The sequence below is a fragment of the Piliocolobus tephrosceles genome, chromosome 3 (assembly GCF_002776525.5).
Source record: "Piliocolobus tephrosceles isolate RC106 chromosome 3, ASM277652v3, whole genome shotgun sequence".
Classification (NCBI taxonomy): domain Eukaryota; kingdom Metazoa; phylum Chordata; class Mammalia; order Primates; family Cercopithecidae; genus Piliocolobus; species Piliocolobus tephrosceles.
The window spans coordinates 39,434,146-39,456,316 of NC_045436.1; the positions used below are offsets into that span (position 1 = coordinate 39,434,146).

The 22,171-nt window shown below is 36.5% G+C and overlaps 1 protein-coding gene and 1 pseudogene across 3 annotated transcripts in view; both read left to right on the forward strand.

The window, feature by feature from the left end:
- LRBA (LPS responsive beige-like anchor protein) overlaps positions 1-22,171 on the forward strand; it is a 767,265-nt gene that overhangs the window by 587,401 nt on the left and 157,693 nt on the right. For all 3 annotated transcript variants that reach the window (XM_023227472.2, XM_023227477.2, XM_023227478.2), the window contains 2 exons: positions 999-1,118; positions 20,118-20,270. In XM_023227472.2, the coding sequence (XP_023083240.1) occupies positions 999-1,118; positions 20,118-20,270 (273 nt within the window). The remainder of the gene's footprint in view (positions 1-998; positions 1,119-20,117; positions 20,271-22,171) is intronic.
- LOC111552978 lies at positions 12,986-14,172 on the forward strand (annotated as a pseudogene).

Consider the following 22,171-nt stretch of genomic DNA (forward strand, 5'->3'; position numbering starts at 1 on the left):
ACATCATGACTAAATAAATTCAGTGTTGTGAAGGAGATGCAAAAATTAGAACTCATCAGCATCTTTTTTTGAATACTAAAAAAGTCAGTTTAAATGATTGAAGTTCTAATTATAAATATCTCTATATCTCGTTTGGCTTGTATTGCCTTAAAAATGTTTCATCTGGAGTTGTATGAATTTTTTTTCTTAAATTTGCCCCTTCAGATGGTTGCTATCTTACCAGATTCCAAATTGTAGCATAAATTCTTTTAAAATGCAGTCTATTAAAATAAGAAGTAAGTAAGTTGTTACTAACACAGACATGTATTTATATATTTTGGAAAGTTGCCCCAAATGGAATAAGGTAAGTTTGTTGGTAAAACTAAGGCTGTCGTGTATTGATAATATATTGGTTAAACAAGAAATGTTTCTGTGAAATTGAAAGGTGATTCATCTACTAGAAAGCAATGTCTTTGGGAAAGCATTAGCAGCACATCATTAATTAAAGCTTGTTAGAAGGATACAGGCAGACATAAATCCTAGAAGTAATTTATAGTGCTTAGCTAATTTCAAGCAATTATCCACTAATATGTGTTTAAGTGTTCTTTAACTAAGAGGAGGCTTTTAAATCATCCAAACATTTTTCTTTTCTTAATCATAAATTAAATATTGAGCCATAACAGTAGGAAAACTACATGCTGGACTATTCTCTGTACTATGAAGAAAATACATCTAATTTATGTATGCATGATATTAATAAATTATTCTTGGAAAGGAAGGCTACCTGAAGAAAATGTTGCAAATACCAAATTTTTGAAATATTTAGAAATATTTCTTTTGAGGGAAAAATAACTTGAGAACATTAATGTAATAATTTATATATAATTCTCATTGTATACCTAGTTTATATTACTAGCTAGTACCTATTAGTCATTAAAATATTTAGTTCTAAGGATTTATAAAAACCACATTTTTATGCATGAGGGAACCTATGAATTTTTTTAATTGCTATTTTTTAGGAACCTTTTACAACTTATTTCCTAAATTTGCAAGGAGGCAAATTTGATCATGCAGATCGAACTTTTTCATCAATTTCCAGAGCTTGGCGAAACAGTCAGCGTGATACATCTGATATTAAGGTACAGAAATGTTTTGTTTTGTTGTTATTGCCAATGCATTACTTATTGAATGAATGTTGAAAATTTTCTCTACTGCCATGCAAACCTATTTACTAAAGATAAATCTCAGAAGATAAGTCCTTAATTGAATGGCCAAGAATTATAGCATTTCTCTCTCTGTCTCTGTCTCTTGTCTTTCCCTGTGAGTTTTTGTAGTTGTTGTTTTGTTTTTGTTTGTCTGTTTGTTTGGAGACAGAGTCTTGCTCTGTCCTTCAGGCTGGAGTGCAATGGCACGATCTCGGCTCACTGCCACCTCCGCCTCCAGCGTTCAAGCAATTCTCCTGCCTCAGCCTCCCAAGTAGCTGGGATTACAGGCGTCTGCCATAATGCATGGCTAGTTTTTTGTATTTTTTTAGTAGAGACGGGGTTTCACCATGTTGACCAGACTGGTCTGGAACTCCTGACCTCAAGTGATCTGCCTGCCTCAGCCTCCCAAAGTGTTGAGATTGCAGGCGTGAGCCACTGCACCCGACCTCTCCCTGTAAGTTCTAAATGACTGTCTCTCTTCTATCAGAATCTCTCCCTCCTCGCTCTCTGTCTTTTGTTGTAGAGTGTTTTTTCCCCCTCTTTCTCTTTAGAATCTTTCTGTTGAAGGGATAATATGGTAGGTAGTGTGGATGTAAGGCATTACGCAACATGCGTAATGGGATTCTGAACTTTTTTATTTGGAAACAAGGTCTCACTTTGTCCCTCAGGCTGGAAGTGCAGTGGCGCAATCACAATTCACTGTAGCCTCAACCTCGACCTTCCAGGCTCGAGTGATCCTCCTGCCTCAGCCTCCTGAGTAGCTGGGACCACAGGCATGTACCACCATACTAGGCTAATTTGTTATTTTTTGTAAAGATGGGGTCTCCCTATGTCGCCCAGGCTGGTCTTGAACTGTTTTAAGCGATCTTCCTGCCTCAGCCACCCAAAGTGCTGGGATTACAGGTGTGAGCCACTGTGCCTGGCTGGAATTCCAAACTCAGTGAATAAAATTACTATAGTCTGAAAAATACCATGAGAAAAATCTCAGACATAGATATTTAGATATCCTATGTACCTGTTCTTAAAATAATTGTGTTTTGCCTGCCGCTGGTTCTAAACGCATACCTGACTTTGCTTAGTAAAGGATTCCATTATTAATAAAGCAAAATAAGAGTTATTCTATCTATATGCATGAAAGATCAAAGGATCAAAAACTTTGCACAGTACCTAGTATAATCCTTACTAGAATTTTGCTTCTACCCACAGAAATACAGTCTTTTTTTTTTTTTTTTTACGTAGTGTCTTTTTCTGCAAGGTGTACTGTGTTAGATCTATTAAGTATAATGAGATATCCCTATGGTTTTGAAGTTCCTTATAATTCCAGAGAGAAATATGACATATAAATAATTATACCATATGGGAGAAAATAAGTGCCAGATGAGAAATATTGGAGTCCAAAAGAAGAAAAGTTCTACTAATGTGTATGTTACTATAGAGTGCTTAAAAATTTTTTCAGTGTAATGATAATTGCATCTTGCTTTTAGGTATGATACTTTCAAGTCTACAGAATGTATTCACATCTTACTGTAGAGTACATTGCTTGTGTGAAAGATACTTTATTAAAGAAGATTCTATTGTATGCCAAAATAATCTTTTATTGGGACATCTACAGGGGTTTTGATCTCACAAATAATATACTCTGATACACTCTTGAAAATTATATATCATATTCTTTAAAAATCACCAGTAAATAGTTTTGAACTAGATGTGTAGATAAAAATAAATAAGAGTAGTTAACAGATTTAATAATTTTGTTAAATTTTACCTCTAATCTCAAAGCTGTTTAATTACTTATATAACTCTTTTGAGAAATAATAAGAGAAATGAAAATATTGATAAGCCTGACATTTTGTTATGAAATTGAAGACTTATGTGTGGGGTTTTTTTCTTTCCAAATTCCTTGATTTGTTAAGCATCTCATGACCAAATTTTAACCTCATACCTACGTTTGCTACTAGAAATATAAACAAAAATGAAGTCATGAATTTGAGGATTGTTTTTTCCTGCTTAATGATAGCAATAGTAGATATCTTCAGCTTGCTGCCTCCATCTGTACTAGATATTCCTGTTGCATATGGTAGATGCCAGTAGTTTTGTTTTCTCTTCTTCCTGAATCTCAGCCTTTTTCTTTCACGATTCTTTAATTAGTTTGTATTTGGTTTCATTTTCTCTAACAATTCTTTAAAATACCCTGCCTGTAAAAAAAAAAAAAAAAAAAAAAAACGAAACCTAAACAAAACAACTATAACATCAAAATAAATCACCTGCTCTTCTTTACCTTTCTTCTTCCTTTTCTTATTATTCTTGTTTCATCACAAATAATATGGAGTAAAATCCAGCTCCCTCTTATGTTTGGAAGCTCAAAATTTTTTCAGAACTTACTTTGTGAGGCCTACTGATATTTTTCCACCAATGTGTATATTCTCCTTCTTCTCTATCTCCACCCCCATGCCCTAATATCTGTAGGATAATAGGTAAGGCATTGATAAATTGCCCCCATTTTTATGTTGATAACCAGCTAATTAGGGCCCTAAAACTTAGTGACTTTCAAATACTTTGACAACTATATAATATATGGTTATATAGGCTATTTAAAGAACCTCCTATTGGTTGGTCTTTCTAAAACAGGAGGGATTTAATCATGCCTATGTTGTTGTTTTGATCCTATTTTTAAAATGTTACATTTTGACACCTTAGAAAGCATATTTAAATTATTATAATAAAGATAAATGTATAAGAACACACTTAAATTACTATAATAACATAAATATTTCATTCAGCTATCACATGTTTCAGGTAGAATCATTATTAGTTACAGTTGTCAACGTTATTTGTATTGTCTTGCTGGAGTTCCTAGAAATACTAAAGAAATGTTCAACAGTAGAGAGCAGATGGTGAAATATGGTGGGGTGGTAGGAATCATTTTATTGAGTAGATCCTAAAGCGTACCTTGCCTGATTAATATAGTATACATTCTGTAAAATGTTTTTGTGAGATTTTCCAAAAATGAAATGTAAAGTATGTAGAAGATTTAAATTTTTTCAGAAAGAAAAAAATAAGAATAAGGTAACATTTCTGGTAACTTAATTTTTTTTTTTTTTTTTTTTTTTTTTTTTTTTTTTTTTTTTTGCTGAGGGGGAGTTGTTACTTTAATATCTTAAAAATCCCTATTTCTTAAATTTTGCCAATACCCAAAGAATAATATTACCCAAAATTGAGGTTATTCCTATGAAATAAAGGTTTACAATGTTAATTATTTTTATCTTAAAGAAGAAAGAGACCTTTTTTTTAACACTAAAGCAATCTTTTATTTATAGCACATTTTACCTTTTTTTTTGAGGCAGAGTCTCGCTCTGTCCCCGGGACTGGAGTGCAGTGGCCGGATCTCAGCTCACTGCAAGCTCCGCCTCCCGGGTTTACGCCATTCTCCTGCCTCAGACTCCCAAGTAGCTGGGACTACAGGCGCCCGCCACCTCGCCCAGCTAGTTTTTGTATTTTTAGTAGAGACGGGGTTTCACCGTGTTAGCCAGGATGGTCTTGATCTCCTGACCTCGTGATCCGCCCGTCTCGGCCTCCCAAAGTGCTGGGATTACAGGCTTGAGCCACCGCGCCCGGCCTTACAATTTACCATTTTTAAAGTTTTGTGTATCATTTGTATTTCTCTGCATCATTGGTGATTCCGTTTCAGATCTGACCTCTCAATGATGGCCCTTATTCTGCCTGAAGAAGTACATCAGTAGTGTTGATCAGTTTTCTAAGTAGACTTAGAGCTACTCTCCAATGGAAATATAATACAAACCACAAATATAAGCCACCTATGTAATTAAATGATTTCATAGTCATATTTTTAAAAGTAAAAAAAAAATTAACAATTTATCTTAACCATATATTTCCAAAATGTTATTTCAATATATAATCAATATAAAATTGTTAGATATTTTACATTTTTTGATACTAAATCTTCCAGTGGTATTTTATACTTAACATTTCTCTATTTACATGACACATCTGTGTTCAGACTAGCAACACATTTTGTGTTGCAACACATTTTGTGTTTAATAGCCATTTGTGGCTAGTGGCTGCTGTATTGGGCAGTGCAGATTTAGGGCATTGTTTTGGAATCACGTCAAGGGATAGTTTGGGCTTATGGAAAGAATGCCTTCACCCTTTTTAAACAATGATGTTTCTGATGTGTACTTCATCTAAAAATAAACAGACAATTAGTACCAACAATCTGTAATCTTGAAGACTCAAATGCAAAGTATTAAAATTGGGTTGGAGAATCATCACTGTGATAAATATTTTAAAATCCCCAGTAGATTCTGTGTTTTAAATCTTTAAAATTCACTTAAATTTAGAAACTGGGGTTCAGAATAGATTATTTTCTTCAACCTGAACCTTGAATTATTATGACCAAATTTTATGTAACAAATTACAGACTCATGAAGTTTAAATGAATTTGACTAGACAAATACATCTAAATATTGGGCAAATATCTAAACTTTTCTACGCAATTTATTGTCATTGATTTTTTTCCCCTCCTCTTGAGGTTGTGTACTCATTTTCAGATACCTTTAGTGTCAATAAATTCAATCTAATGGTGAAGTACAATCTGACTTGCTGCAGTTTAAATTCTTTTCTTTCTGTACTGTAGAAATGATTACTACTCTGTACTAGAACATAGAAGGAATCATAAATGTCACCCTGGTTCATTACTTTGGAATGGGGATAGTAGTAAATGGATCTGAAACAGGTTGTTGGAGAACCATACTTTTTCAGAAACCCTGAATTTAATATAATAATATATTATTAAAATATAGGCTGTACAAAAGTAAATTAGATTAAAAAGTTTGGAGGAACCCCGAGATATCATTTACTTTTAAAATTTTGTATTTTAATTGTGTTTATCCACTATCAGACTCTGGTTGTGATATAGCACCAAATATGATGTAACTCTTGCCTTCAGTGGGCTTTTGCACTAGAGGAGATACCTACAATAAAACAAGTCCAAGCAATTTACTACAGTAGGCTCATGCTCCTTGGGCTCATGGATACAGCATCTGAAATGACGAGAAGGAAGAGGAAAGAGGAAATTCAGGACCAATCATGGGGGGCCTTCTGCTTCATGAAAGAGGATGAACTTTATCTTGGGTGCAGTGGGGAGACTTGGGAGAGTCTGAAGCAGAGAAGTGACATGAGTAGATTTTGTGCTTTTAAGAGATCACTGTGATTGGTGTTGAAATATGCATTGCCCTTGTCGATGGCCCAGAGTGGATCCGTTTCAGATCCTTGCCTAAGTTGTTAATTAGACAAGGAGCAGTGAAGGCTTATATTCAGTAGTGCCGGTGGGGCTAGAAAAATGTGGATAAATTTAAGACATATTTAGAAGGTAACTGCTAGGATTTGGTGATTTGTCTTGTGAGATGAGAGAGAAAGAGTGAAAGATTAAATTTGACTTGAGCATATAGGTGTGTGTGTATATATATATATATAGCACAGAAGAAAGAACAAGTTTTGTTAGGTCATAGATATTTAGCTCCCTGCCTTTAAGAAGAAAACTATGAGAAGTCAATTAAAATCCCCCAAAACACGTTTAGTTAGGCTAGCATTTATTGGTTATTTGCTATATTTAATATAGAGTGCATTTAGAATTAAAAGAATAAGGTAGACATAGTTCTTTAGTTAGCATATCTCTCCAGATGAAAAAGACAGGCATATATAAAATAATTTTAGTACAAATTAGATAATGATAAGTGCTATAGTAAGATATAAACAAAATTAAATTAATTCTGACTAGGGGAGACGGCATTGCAAATGACTTTACAGAATAAGTGATTTTTAAGCTGTATCTTAAGGGATGCAAGAGAGTCTAACAGACCTCCCACATTTATGTCTCTAGCCTGTACGTTTATCCTGATATCTGACTACCTCCTTGACATCTCCATTTGAATATATAAACTGTATCTTAAATTTGACATGTTCAAAACTAAATTCCTGATCTTCATTTCTTCAAAGCTATTCTTCTTCCAGTTTTCCCCATATAGTAAATGGTTTCCTATTTGAGTATAAGCTGAAATCTTTGCAATGTAAGACCCTACATCACTTAACCCCTTTCCAAAATCCTATTACATCTTGAGCTCTTCTGCTTGCCACCCCATTCACTCTGTTCTAGCTAAACAGGGTCTACTTGGTGTCCTTCAAATACTTTCTACCTCAGCACCTTTGGTTTTCCTTTTCCTTTCACCTGAGGCATTTGTTTTAGTTGTCTTTAAGAACTCATTCTTCATCCCTTTCAGGTTTTTGCTCAAATGTCACCTTTTCAGTAAGGCCTTCTCTCTCCTCCCTATTTAAAATTGCTCCCCTCGCCTCATGCACTTTTACTTACTCCCTGACTTCATTTTTCTTTATGTCACTCACCATCTGACATATGTATCTTATGCTTATTGATTTGTTTATTATGTCATATCCCACTTGAACATTAGCTCCATGAGATCCTAAATTTTTGACTGTTTTGCTCATTGGTTTATCCCTAGAATCTACGAAGGTGTTTGGAACGTAGCAGGCACTAAATTAAATATGTATTGCATTAATAACGTGATGAAATGAGGAGGAGTGTTCTGAGCAAGGGAAGTGACATGAACAAAGCTCAGAAAAGATGTTTGGCACATTGGGAAATGCTTATTGATCTGTTAATTGATCTTATGTTTCGGGTGTGTAGAAAGCATAGAAACAGAGATTCTGAAAGGCAGTTGAGTCTAACATGAAGGCCTTTGGTAACAGGCTAAAAGTGCTTGAGTTAATTCTATAAGCCAGTTCAGCAAGATAATAGTTATGATTGACTTTGCAATTTGCCTGATCTGTGCCACAGCTATTAAAGATATGCAAACAAATGAGCATTTGGTTGACTGTAAGGGACAGGAGGCATAAAGCTTTTCTAAGAGTAAGTGAAAGAGCCTGGGAAAAAGAGCAAGGTAGTTTGAGGAGAAAATGGAGAGTGTGTGCTTATTCCAGCCAGAAGGGCACAGCAAAACTCAAATGGTATGATCCTGATATGGGGTGGGACTACTAACATCTCATTTTTCAGGATGAGATTTTCTGTCCACAAGAGAACTGGTAGCTGGATGTCAGATGCTGACCACAAGTTGTTAATGATTCAGTTTTCTACATTTTATTACTGTGATAGCCTTGCAAACATGGACATACCATCACTGGTCATATCTTGGATTTTTCATTTAAAACCTATTTTACAATTTAATGTGCATCATTAGTGGTGAGTGTATTAAGTTATGACGTTGGAAGGTTTATTATTTATTATTATGACGTTGGTAGAGTTTATTCCATATTTACAGTTAAGTAAATAGAATGCAATTAAGTCCTAAGAGATACTAAATATTATTTTAAAAATAAATGACTATGCAGTAATATTCTATGAACTCATATATAATTTAATATTTAACCCTTAAAAAGTTTTAAATGTACATATGCACGTTGAATAATAATGTACAGTGGAGGTGATCATAGAATGGTTTTGTGGCTTGTGAGATTTGTAAAACATGAGACCTTTGACTTGCCCTCTACTACCTCAGAAATCCCAGAGGTCTGCAATCTGAAGATAAATTAGGTTTCTTTTTTCCCTTAGCAGCACATCTTCTACCATGTTAATACATTCCATGGATGCTGATATCATCAGCATTAGGCCCATTTATAAGAAAATGCTTAGCTACAGTTAATAGAACATAATTGATGGAAATGTATTTCTTAATGTATTTAGTTTTTAAACTCAAACTTCCATGATTTAATAATTTTATTTTCTTAGTAAAAAAATCTTCACTCTGTTCTCAGACATCTTTTTTAATAATTTAGAGTTTTAAAAAATGCTGAAAGTAAAATTAAAACAACTTAGGTGCGCATTCATTTCTCCTTCCTATCTTCCCTCACTCCTTCTGTTTTTTGCCAGCCTCTCTTCTTTTCATCAGTGAGCTCAAACTTTCTCAAATATGTCTGTTTATCCTTGCTTTTATACATAACTTATACATAACTTGTGATTTGTTAATTTAGCCACATCTCTTTAGCCCTTTTCCTCAAGGGCTAAAGGTTTAGTGATGAACCTTTGTGCTAATTTATTTAAGTATTGAAGTTTGTACTCATGTCTATAATGAACTACATTTTGCTTGTTGATAAAAATTACTGGAAACCCTGAATATTTTTCTTCTCATGCTATTTACATACCATACAGGAACATTAAAACCCTGTTAAGACATTTGGAAAGTAGTCATATCTTCCAGAATTATAAAAATGCATACATCTGTCAAGTGTGATTTGTTTTTAGATTGGTGACCTTATCATATTTTTTGTTCAACTAAAAAACATAGACTGTTCATTAATGTGTTCTTAGAACTGAGATGAGTGGTCCTTCTCCCATACTAAATATATATCTACCAATTATTCTAGAAAGGGTTTAAGGTGTACATTTTATTTGCATCTTCTCTTACGGCAGTTACAACTCACCTTTTGTTTGCATTATTAATGCCCATTATTTCTCTCCAAATTATAATTTATTTGGAGATAAGGGTCTAGAACAGCAAAAGGCCCAATGGAGATGTCCATTTCAAACATGGAAGTGAAAAATGTGTTGAAAGCAAGAGAGAACCATAAATTATTGGGGATATTTATCATAATATGAAGCATGTTAAGCCCTACTGTCATTGCTAATAAAAAAGATAATATATTTGTTTTGAATGTCATAGTTATTTGGGAGGAACTATTAAGTCTCAAATATTTTTGTGGGCATATATATTTTTGAAAGTAAGTTTTGTTAAGTATTCTTAGAATTATGTCAAATGCTTTTATAAATAGGCATAATTCAGTGAATGACCTGTTGGCTTTGGGATTTAGGCAAGTTGCGTCTGTAATTTGGGATTTTTATCGTGAATCCTACTAATGATAATAATATCTTATTATATATAGAATTCCATATAATCCCATATGAGCCTCACAACAAACCCTGTGGTTTTGAAATGGCAATTGAGGTGAGTAAGGGTCACAGAAATTAAATTAATTTGAGTGCATGTGACAGTAAGTTGAGTAGACAAGACTTAAACCCAATTATTCTTTCTACTATGTCAGACTGAAATAGATTATCATTTATCTATTGATTTGTAACCCTTGATTTTTCTTTATTGTAATGCATTTGAAGTAACAGTTTTATAATATCTAAAAACCACATAATATTTATGGGGTTGGTCTGGAAGGATTATAGATTATTTTTTCTTTTCCAGTTTTGAAAATGATTGTTTTTCTTTTACTGTAGAAAAAAATAGCATTTTATCTACCAAATTAGGACAAACTAAATTTAAATATCAACTTAAAAGCTTTCAGATATGCAGTTGATTTAAAATAACTATTATAAATGCAATTCATTGTACTTGAGCTCTAGTGATTTTTTTTAAATTTTATTACTTACAGGCTAACAAAATAAATACTTGAAAATTAAAATGTATCAAAGCACGCACCTTATATTTTTATAATATATTGTTAATCAGCTCTTTTTTTGTTAATTAAGAAAGCTTATTTTCAGTTTTTTAAATCATTTTTTCAGTGGTGAAAAGCTAAAATTTTGCTTTCACATTTTTTTACCGTCAGTATTCCTAAGCAGTGCACCTTAAATTAACTTCTAATTTATCATATTTCTATTTGAGTTGTCAGGATTTTATATTTAGGAAAAATAAAATAAATGTTTAATTTTAATTAAAAAGGAGCTTCTTCATTTGTATTTCTATTTTGATTATCTTGTTTCTTTTTGGTTGATAGATTAGTAATTGGTATGTTTGCCCCAATATATTGAAGTGGTGGGTTTAGTTCAGTGCATACAATTGGTGACTATTAAAAGGAGAATCACATAGCCTGGCTGCAAAGATTGTTCGTATCAGTGGAAATTATACCTTAATAAAGAAAACTAAAGCATATGTGTGGTCACAACCAATCCTTGTCATTATGCCGTGAGAGCCTTAGGATTTGTGATCAAAGCAATGGGCTTATCCTGAACTGTGGTATAACCTCTGATTGAACCTTTCAAATTTTTATCTTAGGAGATGATACACTAAATGTTGGCCATGCTACCTGCCTGTAAGACTCATCTACCTAATTAAGTGATAGAGATTAAAATTATTGTGAGCAAGCCAGAAGAAAATGTGAATTGTAAATGTATCTGTCTTCTGTCAGTGTTGTTTACTTATCATTTTCCACTGATGTTTTAAAGAATTGCTGAACATGTGTTTTTTATCCAGAACTGACTGTTCTGTTCTGATGAATATAAAACATACTTCACTTTGTAAATGTGCATTAAAAGTATTAGAAAGGCATAATCTTTGACTCTGTTACTACATTTCATCTGTCAAAAGACATAATTTTGAACTGTTAGATTTAGTGTCGTATCAAGACATGGTTCTTAGAAAGATGCTTTTAGTATTAAATTGGAGTTCTACTATATAACTTAAATGCCATTGTCATCCACAGTAAGATTTTGGCTGTATATATGCTTATTTATTTTGTTACATATTGGTATATATCAGTTGAGTTCAGCATGTTTATTTCATATTAAGAGAGTAGTGAACTCTCATCACTGACTTATTCATGCAGATTTTGTTGTGATGAGACTGTAATATAGTTTAAGTACAGCATGTCCTCAAATAATGTCATTTCATTCAATGTTTTGTTATATCACTGGTGAGGAAAAAACATCAATTCATGACCGGGGCCGCTGTCTGTGTGGTGTTTGCACGTTCTTCCCATGTCTGTGTGGTCTTTTTCTGGGTACTCTGGTTTCCTCCCACATCCCAAAGATGTGCACATGAGGTGAATTGGTGTGTCTACATGGTTCCCGTCTGAGTGTGTGTGTGTGTGTGTGCGTGTGTGCATGCACACACCTGGTGTCCTGTCCAAGGCAACATGGGTTCCTGCCTTGCGCTCTGAGTTGCCGGGGTAGGTGTAGGCCACCTGCAACCCTGAAGTGGAATAAATGAGTAAATAATTATCTTGTTTTTGTTCATCTTTCTTAGATGTATATATAGCTCACATTTATTTCAATATTTAATATTAGAAGTGTTTTGGGTCTCTTGTTTAGAAGTTTGGCGTTGTTTTTGTGGCAACCAAAATATGCCGTAGGAACTTAACTCATTTATATCAATCAGCCTGTGGGAAAATTGGTTTTGTTATATGCCATTGTATGTGAAGTTGCAATTTCCAAGAACCTATCGATGACAGTAAGTGAGGATTTGCTGTATATGTGCTCACTCTCTTATTTAATTGTGCTAATTTGATGTTCTTCACACTATACGTAAAATCTTAATAATCTCTCTCCTCAGTATTAGTTTCTTAGAAATGCTTGTCATATTTTAAATTCACGTGTAAAGTCCTCAATTTCATGGCTCCTTCCATTTAGAAGGGGATAAAAACAAACAAGCAGTTGTAATACAGATTGATGAGTTCTGTGGTAGGGAAATACAATGTATTACTTTTCCCTAAAGCTTTCTCTGGTCACCCCAACTTTTAGTCATAATCTTCTCATTTGAATTTCTGGAGTGCTAGTTGTTTTCACAACCTATTTTCTCTTAAAAATATATCCTTTCTGTATTACTGATTTAGATCTGTATTCTGGAGGAGGAGGGGAACACTCATATTATGTATCGCAGACCCTAAAACAGTTCTCTCTAAAGAGTAAGAAATAGCAAGAGAATGGCGTGAACTTGGGAGGCGGAGCTTGCAGTGAGCCAAGATCGTGCCACTGTACTCCAACCGGGGCAACAGAGCGAGAAGGCGGCTCAAAAAAAAAAAAAAAAAAAAGTAAGAACTAACCTACAGGGGCGTCCCCTAGCCCTAGCAGAAGGGAGCCTGCGTGTGCTGAGGTGCTGAGAAATCTCCGCCCGGGGCTGGAGCTGCTGTGCGGGCCATGCAGTGGTGCTGGATCGGGCCGAGGGGCTGCCCACCCAGAACTGGGATGCCAGAAGGGCCGTTGGTGAGGACATTTCACCGTTTGGTCTACCCTTTTGTGGGCAAGCAGGTGATCAAGACAGGGGCAAGAGCCTGCAGTCTCTGTGACTCCAGGACACCCAGGTCCATGGAAAGCAATTATTCCTTAGATGTGATCCAGATGAAGAAATGCGGCCTGCTGGCAACAGCCCGCCGCCAGAGCCTCCACGGAAAGAAACGCAGAAGAAAGGGACTGTGGCCCCAAAGCAGGCCCGAGAGCCCACTGGGCAGAAGACCCTTGCTGCCTTCTCACTGTCCGCAGAACTCGTCCCCCAGGGAGAGGATGATTACCAATGTTTGGAAGGAGACACACCTGCAGGAGATGCTGGGCGGTGGCTGCGTGTCAGCGCTTGTTTGGCAGCATTTGGGTGAACGATTTCTCCAGAACTAAGAAAGCCAACAAGAAGGGGTACTGGAGGGAACCTGCCCCGAGGTTGGTCCTGTACTTTGGTGGTGGTGGTTTCTGGCATTTTATAATTGTCAGATGTCTTGGAGCTCTTCCCCAGAGGTCACACCCACCTGTGACATCCTGTCTGAGAAGTTTCATTGAGGACAAGCCTTGGAAGCTCTAGGCCAGGCTCAGCCTGTCTGCTATACACCGTTGGACCAGAAATACTTCTCAGGGCTAGGGAACATCATTAAGAATGAAGTCTTATACAGAGCTGGCATCCATCCCCTTTCTCTTGGTTCAGTCCTGAGCGTCTCCATGTCAGGAGGCCCTGCTGGATTGCGTGGTAGAGTTCAGTACAGCCTGGCTGCAGGGCAAGTTCCAGAGCAAACCGCAGCACATGCAGGTCTACCAGAAAGAACAGTGCCCTGCTGGCCACCAGGTTGTAAAGAAGCCATTTGGGCCTTCAGGTGGGTTCCAGAGGCTCATCTGGTGGTGCCCACAGTGCCAGCCTCAGTTGTCAGAGGAGCCGGAGCAGTGCCAGTTCTTCTAAGGAACTCGGGGTGCTCTTCATGGAATCTTGCCCCTTGGGGAACCTGATGTCTTAAGTGTCCAGAGAGGAGGATATGGGCAGGGATGGGGTGCAGAGCATAGTGTGGGTCAGGGGTGCCAGTATTATAATATTCATCTCCCTGGAGTTATGTTGAAGGCAGAGTTTTCATGGGGTTAGATTTGTTTTTATTTTTCCTTTTATAGTTCAGTTAATTCTTCCTATTGAATTGTGCCGTTGTGAAAGATGAGAAAAGTCATGATAATGGGTAAGGGGAAAACCTCCCAGAAGTCAATGGGGCAAGGAAAAAGAAAGCCTATGGGAAATAGCTGTGCTCCAAACGTGGCTTTGCAGCTGATGTGGGGTTTTCTTGGTTTTTATTTTGAGACAAGGTTGAACTCTGTTTCCTAGGCTAGGGTGCAGGGGCATGAACTCAGCTCACTGCAGCCTTGCCCTCCCAGGCTCAAGCAGTCCTCACCTCAGCCTCCAGAGTAGCTGGGACTACAGACACGTGCCATGATGCCCGGCTGATTTTTGTTTACTTTTTATAGAGATGGGGTCTTGCCATGTTGGCCAGGTTGGTCTTGAATTCCTGCACTCAAGCGATTCTCCCACCTTGGCTCCCAAAATGTTGGGACCACAGGTGTGAGCCACTGTACCCAGCCAGCTCCTGTGTTGTTGTTTTTTTTGTTCTGCAACTTTGGTTGATTTTAAGGCCCTCCATTTTGGAAAGCAGGAAAACAGTAATTTTTTTTTTCTTGTTCCCCTGGAGGACCCAGGGATGAGAATAGAGTGGCCTGAGGGCAGTGCTTGGGTTCAGCCTCCTGCCAGTTCCTTCCTGCTGGATGCAGACACCAAGAGCCTGGGGTGGAGCAGAGAGCTGCACCTTCTGGGGTGCTCAGTGGTCTGCAGAGAAAAGCTGCTTGTTTACTCCTTAAGTCAATGTATTTGTGACTGTTGCTCTTAATATGTTGAATGATTCAGGAATCAAGGGCTATGGAGAAATTCCTTCAGGTTGTTGGCAACAGGTAAATGAAACTAGGACAGTGACATGAAAATAAAGCTCTCTGTTAAACAAACAAACAAAAAAGAATAAGAACTAAATAAATGTGGTTTCTTTTTTGTGATAATGATGTGCTACATCACCCTTCATTTCTACCTAAGGTTTAAATCAAATAATTAAGAGGGGTTCTTGTGAGTTTTATTATTTTAATAAAAAATAACATTTACATTCTATTTGTATTTCTGCCCATACTGAATTCTTCCTGCATTTTTTTTGTGTTTATATACATATATAAATATATACACAAAGTGACATTTATATGTTATTTATATATATATATGCATAATGCATATATGTATTTTTTTGAGACAGGGTCTCGCTCTGTCACGTAGAGTGCAGTGGTGTGAACACAGCTCACTGCAGCCTCCTGGGCTCAGGCAGTCTTCCCCATCAGCCTCTCGAATAGTTGGGACTACAGGCACAGGTGATACCACCATACCTGGGTAAAGTTTTTTATTTTTTGTAGAGACGGGTCTTGCCATGTTGCTCAGGCTGGTCTTGAACTCCTGGAAACAAGCCATCCTTCTGCCTTGGCCTCCCAAAGTGCTGGGATTACAGGCCTTAGCCATGGTGTCTGGCCTAGAAATATATTATTCTGGCTGGGCTTGGTGGCTCACTCATGTAATCCCAGCACTTTGGGAGGCCGAGGCAGGCAGATCACCTGAGGTCACGAGTTTGAGACTAGCCTGGCCAACATGCTGAAACCCCGTCTCTACTAAAAATACAAAAATTAACCAGGTGTGGTGGCAGGTGCCTATAATCTCACCTACTCAGGAAGCTGAGGCATGAGATTGAACTCAGGAGGCAAAGGTTGTAGTGAGCTGAGATAGCACCACTGCACTCAAGCCTGGGTGACACAGCAAGACTCCATCTCAAAAAAAAAAAAAAAAAAAAAAAGATATTATCAGTTAATATATTGCTAACTTTTTACCATTATTGAAAAAGATATAAAATTATAACCACCAACTCAAGTGTACAGGAAATATCCTAACTTGAACTCAGCCCTTCTTCATATTAGGCGGGTGAAAAATTCCTTCATAGTTACTAGATTGGTAGGGCAGAGACATTCTTTTCTCAAGGGTTGAATGAGAATCCAGGCTTATGCGATACCTAGAAAACTGGCCTTCACATCTTTAGTCCATCGTTTTCTTCATTAGTCATATCTTTATTGTCTAAGATACATATGGTCTTTTGGAGGCAGGCAGCTCTGATGATTTTACCAAGTTAGTGTTAGAAAATATTTGCTGATGCCAAAAGCCATGGTGCCAAGGGAGTAGCTTCCCTGTGTGCACCATGCATGGGGCCACTATGTACAGTAGGCAGATTGTTCTTCATGAAAGGGCACTTGATTGAGAGAAAGAACGGAAGCTAAAATCCAGCCTGTATTTACTCCATTTACCAAGCTGAATTCTCTTAGGGCTACATTAGCCTAGAAGTGTTGCCTTTTTTCTAATTCACATTGAGGCACTGTATGGGCATATAGTGACCCTCTCACCATTCCCCATCCTCTGGGTTCCAGGCTGGGGGGCGGGGGCGGGGGAAGCTGACTGTAGATTTTGAGAACTTGCTTCCCTACTCTTGGAAAACATTTATGCCTCTTCTTTGGCTTCTCTTTCTTTAAAAATACTAACATGTGACTCCTCCTTCACCTGGATACCTCACATACTCTCTGTTTGCTTAGAGATTCACACAAGACAGAAAAGAAAGATGCCTTCAAGAGACCTCTGCTCTGGACCCTGCAAATGTTCTTGAGAAAGGAAATGCCTGACTACTCTCTTAAAATTAAAGGTGAAGGGAGTCAGAACTGAAAAAGTAGAGTAAAACACAAATACATATCTTGATAAATTTCAAGTGAAATGTTGAAAGCTTAAATTTTAGTGTTTAAATTTTTAATTTTGAAATGTTTACAATGTCTATTGTATAAAATTTACATAAAATGTTTCCTTAGGAAATCACAAAATCCATAGTAATTAAATGGAAATTGATGAGTCATTGCTTTCTTCCCAGCATGATAGAAATTATATAGCTGAAAGACTTGAAAATTTGAAATTGCTTTCTTCGTATCACTTATTAAAAAATTCTTCTTTGTTTTATGGGTGATTTGGCTCCATTTAATTTCTACTTAAACTAATGACTTTATATTTAGGTTACGGTGTCAATATTAAAGTAACATAATAATTCATAATAAATTTGTATTTAAAAATAAATTGGGCCAGGAAGAAAGATATTTTGGGGAGGATTGCTTGAAGCCAGGAGTTTGAGACTAGCCTGGGCAACATAGCCAGACCCTGTCACTGCAAAAGAATTAAAAAATTAGCCTGGCATGGTGGTGTATTCCTATAGTCCTAGCCACTTGGAAGGCTAAGGTGGAAAGATCAATTAAAGTTTGAGGTTACAGTGAGCTATGATTGTGCCACTACTGTACTCCAACCTGGGTGACAGAGTGGGACCCTGTCTCTTAACCAAAAAAAACAAAAACAAAACAACAACAAAAAAAAACTTGTGGAGAATATTTGTTTAGAGCAAATAAATTTTTTGTCAATTTGTTGAGTAACCTGAATGAAATAACAGATGTGGAAGATACGGACAAATATACAAAATCATAATATTTTGGTGCTATATATTAGAAGGATTGAAAACTTCATTTTTGTAACAATTGCTGTGAAATGTCATTTGTTCCATTCTGCTTCCTAGAATTGGTGTTGGTAAGAGTACTTTTTAGGTATATTTTTGCTATGCATTATGCATCTCTAATTTACAATAGAAATGATTAATCTCTCAAATTTTAAAACTCGGGGGAAAACTAGCACTTATAATTCATCCATTATAATTATTGTTTTGAATCTAGGAGAATTATAAAACAAGAGCATGGTAGGTGTAACCAGCAAAAGAAGGACAGTATCTTCTAATCGTGATAGAGTGTCAATGGGAGTGGAAGTGGGCAGCAGGTATTACTGAAATGAGAATAATTGGTATTTAATTAAGCAAATCCTGCTTTTGATTGTCAATGAAAAAGGAAAGCATATTCCTCTCTCTTTATTGTAAAACAAGGCCTGGGAATAGTAACATTCATCTTCAAAAAGCACAGGTATTATGAAGTGAAAATAACATATTTTGGTAAAATTTGTCAAAGCTGGAAATTAACTGAGTACACACTTCTGCAAATTAATACTAGAAAATTATATAGTGTTTTATTGGGATAAATCACAACATTACAAAAATTCTTTTTCAATTAATTTTATTTATATAACAATTGCTATATAGAGATAAATATATATATGAAAGATACATGTATTCAGGATAGCCAGTTGTTTTATCATCGTGAAAATGCTAAAAGTTTAGAGTTTCTTTTCCTTTTTTAAAAATCCCTTTGCATATAGGTTAAAAACTTAATTTAAAATGTTTAGCACTGCATATACTATGTAAGTAGAACCCAGGCTTATTTGAGGACTAAGGGCACAAGCTTTATAGTTAAACAAGTCCTGGTCCAGCTTCCTTATTTTTAATATCTCAACTGATAACCTTGCACAAAGTACGTTTTTGAGCCTTAGTTCATTTTTTTAAGTAGAAATGATACTTTACTTTGTAAAGTGGTTGTGAGATTAAATATAATAAGGTTTATTAAGAGTTTATTTATTTATGCTATGAGAGTATGACTCATACCATGCAATAAGTGTTAGCTCAGACAAACTGGATATGGCTTTTTGCTTCATAAAATAACACACATCTGCCTTTTCCCCTTTTGTCAATTAGAATTATATGCCTTGTTTTCGAAGATGAGACTCTTAAAATTTGTTGTGTGATTATAGTCTAATTTTATTTATAGCTAAGCTTTAAACAAGGTCTTTTTAAAAAAAAAATTGTTCAGTTTAAATGCTTTTTAAGTCGAATGGTCAGGTGGTTGTCAGCCATTTGGAAGGAGAACAAGCTCATTTCTACCCTGCCTAGTTAATTATTGTGATTGTAAACAAAGGATGTACAATTCAAAGTCAGGCAACATTTCACATGGATGATGGAGGTGATAATAGCTTAATTCCTGCTGGATTTTTTTTCCTCTGCTCTGGCAAGTTCATACTGACCTTGTCCAAAATCTGATGACCTCCCTATTTTACTCAACTGTTTGGAAAGCCGGGCCTGCCATAGCTGGCCCTGAGGGGGTATCTGAAAGACCACTGAACCACTGACCCATGTCAAGACTGGATTTCAAGTCTGATCTACAGAGCCTCTGAAATAGTTATATATGGGGTTTATTACACACAAAAGGCTAAACAGCTGCATTTTTCTGCTTATTAAATGTCATTATTAAAGTTACATATTGAATTTACTCAGTTTCTCATGCAAGTCATTTTCTAGACTAATTTTAAATTTTCATCTTTTATCAGAGTTAGTATCTTTAAACTTGACTGTTTTGAAATGTGAGGAAAATGTACTGACAAACCATGGCTAAACTGGAATAAATTGTCTTCCTGGTTGATGAAGAGACCAAGGCAGTGGCATTTTAATGCTTATTAAGATTTTGGGTTTTTCTGGCAAAAATTCCATATACCTCATAAAAAATCTAGTTAGGTTGTCATTATTGTTACAGCATGGTAATTTATGTTTATAGCTTGTCAAACCTCAGTTATTACTAAAATGTTTGTATTTAAGAGTTTTGAGGTTTTGAGACATGTCATGAAGGAAAGCCTGTGAAAGGTATTTATACCAGTAAGATGTAATTTAAATTGGGTTGGATAGGATCTATCTACCTTATGAGAAACTGTGACAGGGCTATGATACACAAAGAAAAAAAATTCCCTGTGTTTATTTTGTTCTTCTGAACAACAGAAAATGATCAGGTCCTTTTTTTGAATATCTAGTCAGTATCCTACAGTTTATAATATCACATTGTCTTTTATTTTTATATAGGAGTTGATCCCTGAATTTTATTATCTCCCTGAGATGTTTGTCAACTTCAATAATTATAATCTTGGAGTGATGGATGATGGGACAATAGTGTCTGATGTTGAACTTCCTCCTTGGGCCAAAACCTCAGAAGAATTTGTTCACATAAACAGATTGGTAAGATAGTAATCATCTACTCTGTCTGTCATGAGCTTTTGCTCAAAGCATCTTTCATGTGTTGGTGTATAATCATTAACCCTTGCTCTTCTGGACAAAGCTGTAGGTGACAGGACTAACTGAAAGTGACATAATAGCTCAAGAATCCTTATGTGTACTTTATGAAATGTTATTGAATTGATATATAAAATAATAGTTTCTTTTATGCAGAATTTAAGTTACATTCATATATACATGATGATTCAAAATAAGCGAAAGTTAAAAGTGAAATTGGAATTATAAGTTTTTCCAAATTTGAGCTGCTTCTTCCAGGAAAGGAACATAATTTTGTGTTCCAGGTTAGAAGGCCATTGCATATTTTCATAATAGAAACAAGATTTTGGCCGGGTGCGGTGGCTCAAGCCTGTAATCCCAGCACTTTGGGAGGCTGAGGCGGGCGGATCATGAGGTCCGGTAGATCGAGACCATCCTGGCTAACACGGTGAAACCCCGTTTCTACTAAAAATACAAAAACTAGCTGGGCGAGGTGGCGGGCGCCTGTAGTCCCAGCTACTCGGGAGGCTGAGGCAGGAGAATGGCGTAAACCCGGGAGGTGGAGCTTGCAGTGAGCTGAGATCCGGCCACTGCACTCCAGTCCGGGCGACAGAGCAAGACTCCGCCTCAAAAAAAAAAAAAAAAAGAAACAAGATTTTCAAATTACGTCCTATATCTGTCGTTTGAAGGAAATCTTCATGTAATATTGAGAATATGAAAACATTAAAACTTAAAAGCACGTTAAATTTGTGCTTACAAACAACTCTTTAGTGGACTCTTTAGTGTCCTTCATATCTGGGTTCAGTATTCTTTTTGAGACATTAATATGACTTTTTCTTTTTGCCTTTTAAGTTTCACAGAAGTTTGGAATCAGGGAGCTTTATTCTTAGTATTTAAAAATAGAATCTTGGCCCGGTGCCGTGGCTCACACCTGTAATCCCAGCACTTTGGGAGGCCGAGGCGGGTTGATTACCTGAGGTCAGGAATTCGAGACCAGCCTGCCCAACATGGTGAAACCCTGTCTCTATTAAAAATACAAAAATTAGCCATGCATTATGGCAGACGCCTGTAATCCCAGCCACTTGGGAGGCTGAGGCAGGAGAATTGCTTGAACCTGGGAGGCAGAAGTTGCAGTGAGCCGAGATCACTCCATTGTACTCCAGCCTGGGCGACACAGTGAAACTCCGTCTCGAAAAAATAAATAAGTAAATTAAAAAAATAAAAGTAGAATGTTTACCGTACTCTACATTAAAAGTGAAATCTCAGTTGCATTGTGTTTTTACTTCACACATACAAAAGGAAAATTGGCCAGGTGCGGTGGCTCAAGCCTGTAATCCTTGCACTTTGGGAGGCCGAGATGGGTGGATCATGAGGTCAGGAGATCGAGATCATCCTGGCTAACACGGTGAAACCCCGTCTCTACTAAAAAAAATACAAAAAACTAGACAGGCGAGGTGGTGGGCGCCTGTAGTCCCAGCTACTCGGGAGGCTGAGGCAGGAGAATGGCGTAAACCCGGGAGGCGGAGCTTGCAGTGAGCTGAGATCCGGCCACTGCACTCCAGCCTGGGCGACACAGCGAGACTCCATTTAGAAAAAAAAAAAAAAAGGAAAATTATTGCATTTTTTTTCATGTGGCGTTCCTTTCTTTTCATACCAACAATTAATCCTATCTTCCAGATCCTATTATAATCTCATTATTATTGAAATTTTGCATTCTATATATACTGGAAACGATGCAGGGAAGTGGAAAGAGTATGTAAGCTTTGGAATCTGACCAGATTTCCCAATCCTTTATCAATCACATTTCTGATTGTGGGATCTTAGCAGTTTAACCTTTCCGAGCCTTGGTTTCTTCATTTGTAATTTTG